At 41.2% G+C, this 15,210-nt stretch overlaps 1 protein-coding gene across 9 annotated transcripts in view; it reads left to right on the top strand.

Annotated features, from left to right (window-relative positions):
- The window catches only part of FAM13A (family with sequence similarity 13 member A), a 385,882-nt gene extending 381,951 nt beyond the window's left edge, over positions 1–3,931 (top strand). For all 9 annotated transcript variants that reach the window (XM_012437742.3, XM_012437744.3, XM_064369163.1 and 6 more), the window contains one exon: positions 1,636–3,931. In XM_012437742.3, coding sequence (XP_012293165.2) covers positions 1,636–1,762 — 127 coding nt within the window. In that variant the 3' untranslated portion in view covers positions 1,763–3,931. The remainder of the gene's footprint in view (positions 1–1,635) is intronic.
- Positions 3,932–15,210: the final 11,279 nt, after the last annotated feature.

Here is a 15,210-nt window from a genome sequence, read left to right as displayed (position 1 = left end):
AGAAGGCCAAGGTGGGCGGATCACCTGAGTTCAGGAGCTCGAGACTAGCCTGACCAACATGAAGAAACCCTGTCTCTACTAAAAATACAACAATTAGTCGGGCATGGTGGTGCATGCCTGTAATCCCAGCTACTCAGGAGGCTGAGGCAGGAGAATCACTTGAACCTGGGAGGTGGAGGTTGCAGTGAGCCTGGGCAACAAGAATGAAACTGTCTCAAAAAAAAAAAATTGTCATTTAAAATATATTGTATTTCAGTTTATTTTAATAATTATTGTATGAATTTACTTTTAGATCTATGATTTGGTTGTGTCTCATACATTTTTATACCTAAATATTTGCTTTTCATTTCCCACCCACTGCAGGGTATTTAGAAAATACAGATAAGCAAATATAAGTAGTAATTTCCAAAATAATAGCCAAAGACAAATCAGAATTAATGGTTTGATGAGTATCTTTCCTCTAAGCGTATTTTTGATTTATCCTTTTTTATATTATTCTAGTCATATTATGTACATTGTCTTATACATGAGGAACTACATAGAATTATGTAAACCGCCCAGGTTTTAAGAAAATGTCAATGGTGGACGTTAATCATCACGAAACAGAACTATGAGGGACTTAGGAGATAAGCTCTGGTTCCAGGAATTCGTGTCTGAGGAGAGTGACAGCCCTCAGAGTGCAGCGGGGCCCGTGTGCCAGATGCTCCGATTCCTGAGCACCCGTTCCTTACCCTGCCCTCTGCTAAGAAGTCACTAGAATCCTTTCCTAGAACAAGGCAGGCTTTGAATAGATCGGTTGAGTTTTAGTTCATTGAACAAATTAAGCCCCATGCTAGCCTCCTTGCTGACATTTGCCCTTTAATAATAAAGGCAGGAAGCCTATGGTTTGGATGTTTGCCATTTGCAATTTCTCATAAAGCACAAAGCTGTTGTGGCCAAGAGCAGGTGAGTTATCTGATTTCCTGTGCTGGTTTCATCATGTTTAGTGTGCAGATAATGGCTCCATCTCATCAAGGTGTTGTAAGGGTTACATTAGATAATGGATACAAAGTACTTAGCACAGGGCTTGACCTATAAGCTCTCGAATACTTGTGCATATAAATATTATGCATGTAAAATTAGTAAATTATAAAGGCTTATGATAATATTATGTGATCCAGCTGCTGAATTCTAAGAGTGTTTTATCATAAGTAGGAGTAATAACTATCTGTTTTTGGAAAAAAAAAAAAACCTGTAAGTTGTGGGTGGACCAGTTGCTAATTAAAAATTTAAAAGTTCACAAGATGAAATATACAAGAATGAGATAACACTAAGTATGAATAAAAGATTTTGATGTGTGAGAACTCAGTGTGAATTCATACTTAGCAGAGAGAGAATTTCTGCATTTCTTAGCCTTCTTGTCATACAAGATGCCAGATTAACTATATAAAAACTCAGTCACATGTCCGTCTTCTGGGGGAAACGTTTCATTACTTGTCTAAATCCAGCTCCAGTCTTGAGACCAAGGGCCGCTTGGCAACACCGATTCTACACGTTGATAAACTGCAAAATTTCTACACGATAATTTGCCCGAGGAATAGTATCTCATAGAGACAGAAAATGACCCTCAGACCCGTTTTCCTTTATTTCCATTAGAAATGTCCAGAAGGAAGACCGCACTCCTATGGCTGAAGAATATAGTGAATACAAGCACATAAAGGCAAAACTGAGGCTCCTGGAGGTGCTTATCAGCAAGAGAGACACTGATTCCAAGTCTATGTGAGGCACAACCCCCACCCGAGCACTGGGGGCAATGGCGGCTGCAGTGAGAGTTCCCTGGGAAAGAGCAGTTCTGGAAGGCAGCCTTGGAGCTGGCCCTGCAAAGCATGCAGCCCTTCTGTCTCTTGACCATTGGCATCAGCTCCTGTTTCCATTGCCTCACTTAGAAACTGGCTGGAAGAAGACAGTCTGACCTGACTTAGGCATTTTGTAATTGGAAAGTCAAGACTTCAGTGTGTGTGCGTGCACACACATACACACACACCCAAATCCAAATAGTAGAGATTTCCTAACACTAGCAGATACGAAACACTACATTAGATGACACTCATCTACAGAGAATATACACTGTTCTTCCCTGGATAACTGAGAAACATGAGACCATTCTCTGTCTAACTGTGATTAAAAACGAGCTCAGGACTTTATTCTGTAGAGCAAGCTTGCTGTGAAAGGCCGTGCTCTCCGCAGACCCAGCTGAGTATGAACGTGCATTGGAGCCCTATTTGCTGCCGCGGCCATTCTAGTGACCTTTCCACAGAGCTGCGCCTTCCTCACGTGTGTGAAAGGATTTCCCCTTCAGCCCTCAGGTAGATGGAAGCTGCATCTGCCCACAGTGGCAGTGCAGTCATCATCTTCAGGATGTTTCTTCAGGACTTCCTCAGCTGACAAGGAGTCTTGGTTGCTGCCTAGGACTGAGTCATCTGCAGGGACAGACTGTAGCAGCAGCTGTATGAATGCTGACTTTAAAACCAGGTGATAGGGGAAGAGCCTGGAGATTCTTTCCTGAACACTGACTGCACTTAGCGGTCTGAGATTTTATCATCAAACACCAAGCCAGGCCAGCATGCTCATGGCAACCTGTCTGGGGCTGTTTTGTTGTGGCACTAGGGTTGCTTAAGTCCTAGCCTGCGTATAAAGGATCACGGGAGAGAAACGGCCTGTGTTCTCAGCCTCCTGAGTACTTAATAGAGTTTTATTTTTTTTAAAAAAAGAAAATCTGCACTGAAATCCCCAAACTGACAGGTAAATGTGTAGCCCTCAGAGCTCAGCCCAAGGCAGAATCTAAATCGCACTATTTTCAAGATCATGTATTAAAAAAAAGTCATGCCATGTGGCCAATTATAATTTTGTCAAAGACTATGTCACAAAGCTGTCTATATTAGACATCTTGGAGGGACCAGGGAATGTAAAACACCAAATCATCCATCTCTTCAGTGTGTTTGACGTCACTTTATGATTTGTTATTATTTTTTTCACTCCTGCACCTGCACTGAGGACAGTGGGTTCTGGGTCCACCTTTGCACTTCACCAGGCCGAGCCCAGGGATCTGCTGGCCCACCATGGCTGAGCAGAGAAAGTGCTTCAGGAGCTATGCCTTTGAAGACAGGTGTTACAGGATGAACACAGCACAGACACCCTCCTGTATGTTTTGAAAGTTGCCTTCTTGAAGGGCACAAGTTTGTTTTAAGGAAAAGAAAAAGGATGTAAAACTATACTGACCAGGTTTCAGTTTTTAGAAAGAGTTGTGAGAAACTGGCTGGTCCAGTGGGATTTACAGCAACATTTTCCACACTGAAGTGAGGTAGCAGCTCTCCAAAGTTAAGTCAAGGATGGAGGAAAGAAGAATGCCTTTACGTTTGCTCGTAATCATATGGAAGCTTGAGCTATGTGCTGGAAGTGCCCTGGTTTTAATCCACACACAAAGAAGGTACATAATCCCACAGGTTTAAATGTACATAAAAATATAGTTTGGAATTCTTTGCTCTACTGTTTACATTGCAGATTGCTATAATTTCAAGGAGATTATAAATAAAATGATGCACTTTAGGATCTTTCCTATTTTTGACATCTGAACATGAATCATTCATGACCAAAAATTGTTTTTTTAAAAATACATGTATAGTCTATCCTTTAATAATTCTCTTAAATAAGCTATATTAATCAGATCATTACCAGTTAGCTGTTAAAGCACATTTGTTTAAGACTATTGTTTTTGAAAAATATGCTACAGAATTTTTTTTAAGCAACATATAAATGAGATGCTAGTAATTGTTTTGGAATCTGTTGTTTCTGCCAAAGGTAAATTAAAAGATTTATTCAGGAATCCCCATTTGAATTTGTATGATTCAGCAAAAGAAAACACCAAGTTATGTACAATAAATTGTGTATGGAATGTTTTGTATTTTCCTTTGTAATTTCTACTAACTTATATCTTCATGGAATGGAGCCCAAACGAAATGGAGTGAAGCCCTGTTCACAGTAGATATTATTTGAAGACATGTTATAGTCAGTCAGTGGTTTCTGACTCTGCCAAGGCATATATGTTCCCCAGCGACCATTTCTGCAGCCCAGAATCTCAAGGCACTAGAGGCAGTGTCTTAATTGGCTTCAAGCAGACAGAACACTCTGGACTGGGGTTTTTCCTTTGCTGTCTTGAGAATGTGTGTTTATTAGGACATACCAACAAAATAAATGTCAGGTTATTTTATAAGTGTACATAAACTTAATTATATAAGAATTAGGGCAGACTTGTTATTTTCACAAGCACTTTCATTGTGTTCAGTCTGGAGTAAACATTGAAATAGATGTTTATATTCAGTATGAGATCATTACTATGATGTTTCATCTTTGAATTTAGTTCAGATTTCACTTTTTTATTATACTTTAAGTTCTGAGGTACATGTGAAGAATGTGCAGGTTTGTTACATAAGTATACATGTGCCATCGTGGTTTGCTCCATTCATCACTCCATCATTTACATTAGGTATTTCTCCTAATGCTATCCCTCCCATAGCCCCCCACCCCCTGCTATCCCTACCCTGACCCCCCACCCCCACCCCCCAACAGGCCCCAGTGTGTGTTGTTCCCCTCCCTGTATCTGTGTGTTCTCACTGTTCAATTCCCACTTATGAGTGAGAACATGCGGTGGTTTTCTGTTCTTCTGTCAGTTTGCTGAGAATGATGGTTTCCAGCTTTATCCATGTACCTGCAAAGGACATGCACTTAGCCTTGTTTATGGCTGCATAGTATTCCATGGTGTATATGTGCCACATTTTTTCTATCCAGTCTATCACTGATGGATATTTGGGTGGGTTCCAAGTCCTTCCTGTTGTGAACAGTGCCTCAGTAAACACACATGTGCATGTGTCTGTATAATAGAATGATTTATAATCCTTTGTGTATACACCAAGTAATGGGATTGCTGGGTCAAATGGTATTTCTAGTTCTAAATCCTTGAGGAATTGCCACACTGTCTTACAGTGGTTGAACTAATTTACCCTTCCACCAACAGTGTAAAAGCATTCCTATTTCTCCACATCCTCTCCAGCATCTGTTGTCTCCTGATTTTTTAATGATCACCATTCTAACTGGCATGAGATGGTATCTCAATGTGGTTTTGATTTGTATTTCTCTAATGACCAGTGATGATGAGCTGCTTTTCATGTTTCTTGGCTGCATAAACGTCTTGAGAACTGTTCATATCCTTTGCCCACTTTTTGATGGGATGTTTTTTTCTCGTAAATTTGATTAAGTTCTTTATAGATTCTGGATATTAGCCCTTTGTCAGATGTTTAAACTGCAAAAAATTTTTCCCATTCTGTTGGTTTCCGGTTCACTCTAATGATAGTTTCTTTTGCTACGCAGAAGCTCTTTAGTTTAATTAAATCCCATTTGTCTATTTTGGCTTTTGTTGCCATTGCTTTTGGTGTTTTAGTGATGAAGTCCTTGCTCATGCCTGTGTCCTGAATGGTATTGCCTAGGTTTTCTTCTAGGGTTTTTATGGTGTTAGGTCTCATGTTTAAGTCTTTAATACACTTGGAGTTAATTTTTGTATAAGATGTAAGGAAGGGATCCAGTTTCAGCTTTCTTCATGTGGCTAGCCAGTTTTCCCAACACCATTTACTAAATGGAGAATTCTTTCCCCCTTGCTTGTTTTTGTCAGGTTTGTCAAAGATCAGACGGTTGTAGATGTATGACATTATTTCTGAGGCCTCTGTGCCTTTCCATTGGTCTATATCTCTGTTTTGGTACCAGTACCATGCTGTGTTGATTACTATAACCTTGTAGTATAGTTTTAAGTCAGGTTGCATGATGCCTCCAGCTTTTTTCTTTTCTTTTCTTTTTTCCTTAGGATTGTCTGGGCTATGTTGCCTCTTTTTTGGCTGCATATGAAATTTAAGGTGGTTTTTTCCAATTCTGTGAAGAAAGACAATGGTAGCTTGATGGGGATAGCATTGAATCTATAGACTACATTGGGCAGTATGGCCATTTTCACGACATTGATTCTTCCTAGCCATGAGCATGGAATGTTTTTCCATCTTTGTGTGTCCTCTCTTATTTCCTTGAGCAGTGGTTTGTAGTTCTCCTTGAAGAGGTCCTTCACATCCCTTGTCAGTTGTATTCCTAGGTATTTTATTCTCTTTGTAGCAATTATGAATGGGAGTTAACTCATGATTTGGCTGTTTGCTGTTACTGGTATATAGGAATGCTTGTGATTTTTGCACACTGATTTTGTATCCTGAAACTTTGCTGAGGTTGCTTATCAGCCTAAGAAGATTTTGGGCTGAGACAAAGAGGTCTTTTAAATGTACAATCATGTCACCTGCAAATAGAATTTGACTTCCTCTTTTCCTAATTGAATACACTTTATTTTTCTTGCCTGATTGCCCTAGCTGGAACTTCAAATACTATGTTGAATACGAGTGGTGAAAGAGGGCATCCTTGTCTTCTGCCAGTTTTCAAAGAGAATGCTTCTAGTTTTTGCCCATTTGGCATGATACTGGCTGTGGGTTTGTCATAAATAGCTCTTATTTTGAGATACATTCCATCAATACCTAGTTTATTGAGAGTTTTTAGCATGAAGAGCTGTTGAATTTTGTAAAAGGCCTTCTCTGCCTCTGTTGAGAAAATCGTGGTTTTTGACTTTGGTTCTGTTTATGTGATGGATTACGTTTATTGATTGATTTGCATATGTTGAACCAGTCTTACATCCCAGAGATGAAGCCCACTTGCTTGTGATGGATAAGCTTTTCAATGTGCTGTTCAATTCAGTTTGCCAGTATTTTACTGAGGATTTTCGCATCAATGTTCATCATGGATATTGGCCTGAAATTTTCTGTTTCTGTTGTGTCTCTGCCAAGTTTTGGTATCAGGATGATGCTGGCCTCATAAAATGAGTTAGGGAGGATTCTCTCTTTTTCTATTGTTTGGAATAGTTTCAGAAGGAATAGTATCAGCTCATCTTTATACTTCTGGTAGAATTCGGTGTGAATCCGTCTGGTCCTGGACTTTTTTTGGTTGGTAGGTTGTTAATTGCTGCCTCAATTTCAGACCTTGTTTAGTCTATTCAGGGATTCAACTTCTTCCTTGTTTACTCTTGGGAGGGTGTAAGTGTCCAGGAATTTACCCATTTCTTTTAGATTTTCTGGTTTATTTGCGTAGAGGTGTTTATAGTATTCTCTGATGGTAGTTTGTATTTCTGTGGGATTGGTGGTGATATCCCTTTTATCATTTTTTATTGCATCATCTATTTGATTCTTCTCTCTTTTCTTCTTTATTAGTCTGGCTAGGGCAGCCTATCTATTTTGTTGATCTTTTCCAAAAAAAACCAGTCCCTGGATTCATTTTTTTTTTTTTTTTGAAGAGTTCTTTGTGTCTATCTCCTTCACTTCTGCTCTGATCTTATTTCTTGTCTTCTGCATTTATTTTGTTCCTCTAGTTCTTTTAATTGTGTTGTTAGGGTGTCAATTTTAGATCTTTCCTAGTTTCTCATGTGGGCATTTAGTGCTATAAATTTCCCTTTACACACTGCTTTAAGTGTGTCCCAGAGATTCTGGTATGTTGTGTCTTAGTTCTCACTGGTTTCAATGAACATCTTTATTTCTGCCTTCATTTCATTATTTCTCCAGTAGTCACTCAGGAACAGGTTTTTCAGTTTCCATGTGGTGGTGCAGTTTTGAATGAGTTTCTTAATCCTGAGTTCTAATATGATTGCACTGTAGTCTGAGAGACTGTTATAATTTCCATTCTTTTGCATTTGCTCAGGAGTGTTTTACTTCCAATTATGTGGTCAATTGTAGAATAAGAAGTGCAATGTGGTGCTGAGAAGAATGTATATTCTGTGGATTTGGGTTGGAGAGTTCTAGATGTCGATTAGGTCCACTTGGTCCAGATCTGAGTTAAAGTCCTGGATATCCTTGTTAATTTTCTGTCTCGATGATCTGTCTAGTATTGACAATGGGATGTTAACGTCTCCCACTATTATTGTGTGGAAATCTAAGTCTCCTTGTAGGTCTTTAAGGATAATTAGATCTTTTTGTTGCATTGATCCCTTTACCATTACGTAATGCTCTTCTTTGTGTCTTTTGATCTTTGTTAAAGTTTGTTTTATTGGAGACTAGGATTGTGACCCCTGCTTTTTCTTTGCTTTCCATTTGCTTGGTAAATCTTCCTGCATCCCTTTATTTTGAGCTCATGTGGGTCTTTGCTCATGAGATGGGTCTCCTGAATACAGCTCACCAATGGGCCTTGACCCTTTACCCAATTTGCCAATCTGTCTTTTGATTGGGGCATTTAGCCCATTTACATTTACAGTTAATATTGTTATGTGTGAATTTGATCCTGCCATTATGATTCTAGCTGATTGTTTTGCCCATTGATGCATTTTCTTCTTAGTGTTGATGGTCTTTACAATTTGGTATGTTTTTGCAGTGGCTGTACTGGTTGTTCCTTTCCATGTTTAGTGCTTTCTTCAGGAGCTCTTTTAAGGTGGGCCTGGTGGTGACAGAAGCTCTCTCAGCAGTTGCTTGTCTGTAAAGGATTTCATTTCTCCTTCATTTATGAAGCTTAGTTTGGCCAGATACGAAATTCTGGGTTGAAAATATTTTCTTTATGGATGTTGAATATTGGCCCTCACTCTCTTCTGGCTTGTAGGACTTCTGCTGAGAGATCCACTATGAGTCTGATGGGCTTCCCTTTGTGGGTAACCTGACATTTCTTTCTTTCTGGCTACCCTTAGCATTTTTTTCCTTCATTATTTCAACCCTGGTGAATTTGATGATTATGTATCTTGGGGTTGCTCTTCTTGAGGAGTATGTTTCTTTGTGGTCTCTGTATTTCTTGAATTTGAATGTTGGCCTGCCTTACTAGGTTGGGAAAGTTCTCCTGAATAATATCCTGAAGAGTGTTTTCCAGCTTGGTTTCATTCTTACCGTCACTTTTAGGTACACTGATCAAACGTTGATTTGGTCTTTTCACATAATCCCATATTTCTTGGAGGCTTTGTTCATTTCTTTTCACTTTTTTTCCCTCTAATCTTGCCTTCTCCCTTTATTTCATTGAGTTGATCTTCATATCTCTGATATCCTTTCTTCTGCTTGATTGATTTGGCTATTGAAACTTGTATATGCATCATGAAGTTCCTGTGCTGTGTTTTTTAGCTCCATCAGGTTGTTTATGTTCTTTTCCACACTGGTTATTCCAGTTAGCATTTTGTCTAACCTTTTTCCAAGTTTCTTAGCTTCATGGCATTGGGTTAGAACATGCCTCCTTTAGCTCAGAGAAATTTGTTATTACCTACCTTCTGAAACCTGCTTCTGTCAATTTGTCAAACTCATTCTCTGTCCAGTTTTGTTCCCTTGCTGGTGAGGAGTTGTGATCCCTTGGAGGAGAAGAGGTGTTCTGTTTTTTGGAATTTTCAGCCTTTTTGCACTGGTTTCTTCCATCATCTTCATGGATTTATCTACCTTTGGTCTTTGATGTTGGTGACCTTTTTATGTGGCTCTGAGTGGACGTCCTTTCTGGTGATGTTGAAACTACTTCTTTCTGCTTGTTAGTTTTCCTTTTTACTGTCGGGTCCCTCTGCTGCAGGTCTGCTGGAGTTTGCTGGAGGTCCACTCCAGACCATGCTTGCCTGGGAATCACCAGCATGAGCTGCAGAACAGCAAAGATTGCTGCCTGTTTCTTCCTCTGGTAGCTTCATTCCAGAAGGGTACCCACCAGATGCCAGCCAAAACTCTCCTATATGAGGTGTCTCCCAGTCAGGATACACAGGGGTCAGGGAGCCACTTGAGGAGGCAGTCTATACCTTATCAGAGTTCGAATGCTGCACTGGGAGATACACTGCTCCCTTCAGAGTATCAGGCAGGCATGTTTAAGTCTTCTGAAGCTGTACCCACAACCACCCCTTTTCCCAGGTGTTCTGTCCCAGAAAGGTGGGAGCTTTATAAGTCCCAAACAGGCTGTTGCCTTTTTACAGAGATGCCCTGCTCAGCGAGGAGGGAGTCTAGTGACACAGTCTGCCTGCAGACACCTTGCTGAGTTGCTGTGGGCTCCACCCAGTCACTGTGTAAACTTCCTGACAACTCTGTTTACACAGATGAGGTTTAAAACCACCTACTTAAGCCTCAGCAATGGCAGACACCCCTCCTCCCAATGAGCTCAAAAGTCCCAGGTGGAGCTCAGTCTGCTGTGCTGGCTGTGAGAATTTCAAGCCAGTGGGTCTTAGCTTGCTGGTCTTCATTGGGGCAGGACCCACCGAGCCAGTTCACTTGGCTCCCTGGCTTCAGCCCTCTTTTTCAGGGGAGTGGTCTTGCTGACATTCCAGGTGCCAGTGGGGTATGAAAAAAAAAAAAAAACTACAGCTAGCTTGAGGTCTTCCCAAACAGCCACCCAGTTTTGTGCTGGAAACCCAGGGCGCTGGTGGTGTAGGCACCAGAGGGAGTCTCCTGGTCTGCAGATTGTGAAAACTGTGGGAAAAGCACAGTATCTGGGCCAGAGTGCCAGGAAAAGTCCCTAATGGCTTCCCTTGGCTAGGAGAGGGAGTTCCCCAGCCCCTTGCGCTTCCAGGGTGAGGTGACACCCCACCCTGCTTCAGATCTCCCTCCTTGGGCTGCACCCACTATCTAACCAGTCCCAAGTAGTTGAACCAGGTACCTCGTTGGAAATGCGAAGATCACCTGCCTTCTGCATTGCTCTCGCCTGTGTACCGGTTCTGTTCCTATTTGGCCATCTTTCCAGCAGTCCTCCAGATTTCACTTTCTAAGACATGGAGGTGCAAGATTTAGGATAAGGGCCTGCTTAGAAGTTTTCCAAGATGGTAGAAGTTTGTCCTGTGCTGCTTTAAAATAAATAAGCACAATTTTGGTGACCTCCCAACTCAGGGAAAATTTCTGTGAAAGACCAAATTTCAAACTGGAGTTTTAAAAATGAGAATAGGATGTTGTCAGCTGTTAAGATAATTCTTCCATTTGCCTACCAGTTTAAAGTCAAAAGATGAATTCATTTTGACCAAAGATCATCACTGATCCCTGCAATGAATTGGGATCAGTGATGATCTTTTGTCAAAATGAATTCATTACTCATTGCAGGGATCAGTAATGTCTCTGTAACATCAGTGTAATTTTTGCTTTGTCTCATCCTAATTCATTGCTCGGGTGGCAGGGGAATAATAGCCTCTTGCAGGGTGTGCCTGCTTCCAGGTGACATTTCCAGCCAAGGACAAATGCCTCAAAGCTGTGCTGTTATAAATGCCACACTAAGATGTCCTGAGGCCAGCAGTCTTGGAACCCAGAGGGCAGAGCATTTGTAAATATGATTGAGCTTAGAATTCCTTACAAGGTGAGTATTGTTTATTATCAGCATAAAGGGATGGCCATGGTGCTAATTAAGCTGGTTCTGCCCAGGGGTTGCCTAGTTCTCAGGAGATAGAATTGGGCCCTGTATCCAGAACTCATCACAGAGTTACAAGGAAAATCAAAATTTTAAATATGGGTAATTTTTGGTTTTGAAGCTTTTTAATCTGATGAAGATGCCATTTTCTTATGCTTTTGGTGGCATATTTATAGTTGAACACCATAAACTATTAATAGCTTTGTGAAGCTGGCTGTAATCTAAATTCCGTTTTGCTTTCAAGAGGGGCTCTTCCTGACACACTGCTTCCTAGATTATTTTCCCCTAGGTGAGGAGAGTTGGTTTCTGCACCAAGATCAATGCCTCTGTGATGTTTTCAGTATCCACTTAGTTAAATCAATGAAAAGGGACAAACTATACTACAGTGTTCAAACAGTGTTTCCTCTGAAGCTCCTGTGTTTGACAGAACTCAGAAAGTGCTTTCCTTTCCTTCATTAATTTCCTTTTACTTTTTTCCACTTGACACTCAAAATGTACTGAGGAGTAGACTGGCTAAATGTATTTTCAAATTTTTATATATTCAAATTGTGCACACTGGCTCTACTTTAAGTGGTGACCAACACAGCACACACCAAACCAGAGTCACATACAAATGCTGTGCACTGCACGGTGGCACTGGCCACTTTTCCCAAGCAGAGATCATGTGTGCACCTCACAACACAGGTTTGGCAAATCCTCCATCTGAAAACACCTATACAGTCATGAAAATCTCCACAGTTTTTGTAAAAAAAATGGGCTCCTAACAATATTTACATGACATGTAAGCACAAAGCATTTGAAATTACCACAGTCCTTTTTAAATACGTAAACTGAACAAAAAACATTTTATACATGACTCTCTTTTGTATAAACATAAAATATTTTAACCTGTGAAAGTTCTAGAATTTCTGACAGTGTCGTCAGGATCAGGATCTGACCTTTCCCTTCTTTAAGGAATCCAGCGACTCCCTGGAGCCTCTCAGAAGCCTCCTGAGCATTAAGTTTCTGTTGTTCTATCTCTAGGCAGTGCACTGGAAGGTGACGCAAGCTGGGCGTATGCTTTAGGCATGTCCATGCTGTAGCTAGAAAAATGGGCTTGTGCTCTGTGCTCAGTTGCCTTTAAAATAATTCATAGAAAGTGCTGGAGGAGTGCAGAAATGAAGGCACTCAAGCAAATTTTTAAAAATTAAGTACATTTCCAAAGTCAATGAGGCCATAATGGATAAATACATTAGCCATTTAGTATTCTGAAACTAATAAGGCCACCAGAAAACTGGGAGACTCTGAAGAAAGGCACATTTCAGTCATGTGGAGGGAGCGCCTTGCCCTTTGCACTGCCTGTTGCTGTCCCTGGCCAGGCCTCGAACAGCCTCAAGAGTTGGGCAGCAGGAGCTCCATGTCCCATCTGACAGCTGGGGACACAATGCTGCCATGGTGGGTAGGCATGCAGTGTCCTTAAATTATGTGCTGCTATACCTCCTCTAAGTGACAAAAAGTAGCATTAAAAATATGCTAAGCCTGAAATTTAAAAAGTCTTAGAGTAAGGTGCTAGTGCTAAAACTAGGATTCAAATCCAGATCTGTCTGACTTCAGAGTACAAAGATGCAGTACTGCTGACACAGATGCAAGTTAATGCTGTTCTGCCAAAACTGAAGCTCACCCTGAATAATTTTGGTAACTCTGGGCTCCAAGTAATAAAATGTGGGCAGAAATGGCAAGCTGTATTTAGTGACACTCTTTTCTTCAATATCGTGATGTTCCCCATTTTGAGGGACCGGAAAGCGACACAAGCCCAGGTACCCCAGGTTCTACAGCCTATTACAAAGCCTGATGCACTCCAAATCCTCGCAACAATGTGTTCACTTCTAGTCCTATCATAGTTTGCAGAACTGTGACGTACCTGAATGGAAATCTCAGAATGGAGACCCACACATGGGGTGGGGGTGGCAGGGAGCTGAGAAGAAGAGGCAGGCCCTTCCAGTGGCCTTATTACCTCCTGTAGCCCTGGATTCTGAATCTTGTAAGACATGTATCAGAGTCATCCCTGACTGGGTCAGCTCACCAAGGCTATATATATACAGAATTTCACAATTCAGTAAAAGTCAAAATTCCCAAAAGGAGTTTTAGAATCCTGGCAGACACACAGCCTAATGGGGCTTGGCAGGTCTGGGGTTGTTGAAAGCTTGGTTCTCCCTCTTCCCCTCTAGCAACAAGGCTTAGACAGCAAGGGTGGCTGGCTCTGTCTTGTGTTGCAGCTGCCTGGGGGACACGGCCCAGTGCAAACCTCAGCAAGAACTCGGTTCCGACACCACAAAGAACGCCCTGTTACTATGAATCCTGAAAATCATCATCTTTTAGATGTCTGGATTTTTCTTTAATTTCTGTTAATTCAAAGATGCATAGAAATCTTCATGTCAAGCTTCTGATCCTACAGCTTTGAATATTTCTTGGTAAGCCATTTTGAGACACTATGATTTTCTGTAACTTAGTTTTAAATAATTTCAAATTACCAGACAAGATGAGACAAAGGGGAGGGAGAGATTAAAGGATATGTTCCTCCGTAGTAGCAAAGAGCAGTATGGCTCAAAACTTGGATGCACATGCGCCTACCTGGGGATCTCGTGCTGTAGCTCCAGGGAGTGCCTGGCGTTCTGCATCGAGGACAAGCTGCCAGGTGCTGCCATGCTGCTGGTCCAAGGACCTCACTTTAAACAGGGTGCATACTGCATCCTAGGTGTTTGTGGAAATGAGCAGCACCACCAATTAATGACAGAGACTAGCACATTTGACAACACCCGCAGAGGCCAAATGCTGTCTTGATGCTTGACACGCAGACAGATGGCCCAGCTGTACTATCTGGGTTACTTACCCTCCAGAAATCTCAGTTTCTTTTTCTGAAAAGTGGTACCCATCTTAGGTAATTATGGAAATTCACTTAGATGACTATAAAGTGACCACACAGTAAATCCTTAATAGATGATGGTGGGTGGGGTGGTTACTATCATCAGCATCAAGGCAAAGATTCTTCCTATCTTGAAGCCCAGTGACACATTCTGAATCTCTGCAAAAAAACGAACTATTTCCTGGTATCATTTCCCCCACCATCACCCTCTATTTCTTGTTTGTATAAATCAGAGAATACAAGTTACTGCTAGCAGGATAAGCAAGATTCCATGGGAACATCATCCCATTCTCTTGGGGGAATAAGACAAATTGTGACTATTACTATTCTCCAGCAAATCACATCAAAACTTATGCCACCTTCTTAGAAAAATTAATGCTTGCTAAACTCCTTCTCTCACAGAACAGGGCAAACCTCTCTAAGCCTACTTCTCCCCAAAACATATTGGGAGGTCCAGATTTGCTCTGATATATAAAAAGAATTAGCCATTCAGATAGCAGCTGAGACCAACATGGAAATGCCTGAGTTGTGTGAAGGGAACAGAGTAACCTCTGAATGGGTTTCTAAGTCACTTACGTGTCCCGAAATTTCTGTCTCAGGGTGTATTTTTAACAACTGAAAACTAAACATCCCTTGGGAAGGGAGTTGGTCTGATTTTGGCATGCTCCCAAGCAACATACTAAATTTCAGCAAGGCTGACACTAAGAAGGGACCTAGAGTCCTCCACTCTCTCATCAACCCATACAGGGAACAACCTGAAGGTGTCATTGCTGAGTCCAACAATAGGGCAAGCTTTCCCATTCAGGTGACTTTGCAGTCTCACTGAATGAGGCTTTGCGTCCCTCCTCTCATTACTTCAGACACTTAGAACCTCCAAGTCT

The sequence above is a fragment of the Aotus nancymaae genome, unplaced genomic scaffold, assembly GCF_030222135.1.
Source record: "Aotus nancymaae isolate 86718 unplaced genomic scaffold, 86718_ANA_hifiasm-v0.15.2.pri h1tg000006l, whole genome shotgun sequence".
NCBI classification, from domain to species: Eukaryota; Metazoa; Chordata; class Mammalia; order Primates; family Aotidae; genus Aotus; species Aotus nancymaae.
The sequence above is the reverse complement of the archived record's forward strand: the minus strand, read 5'-3'. Positions and strand labels throughout refer to the sequence as shown.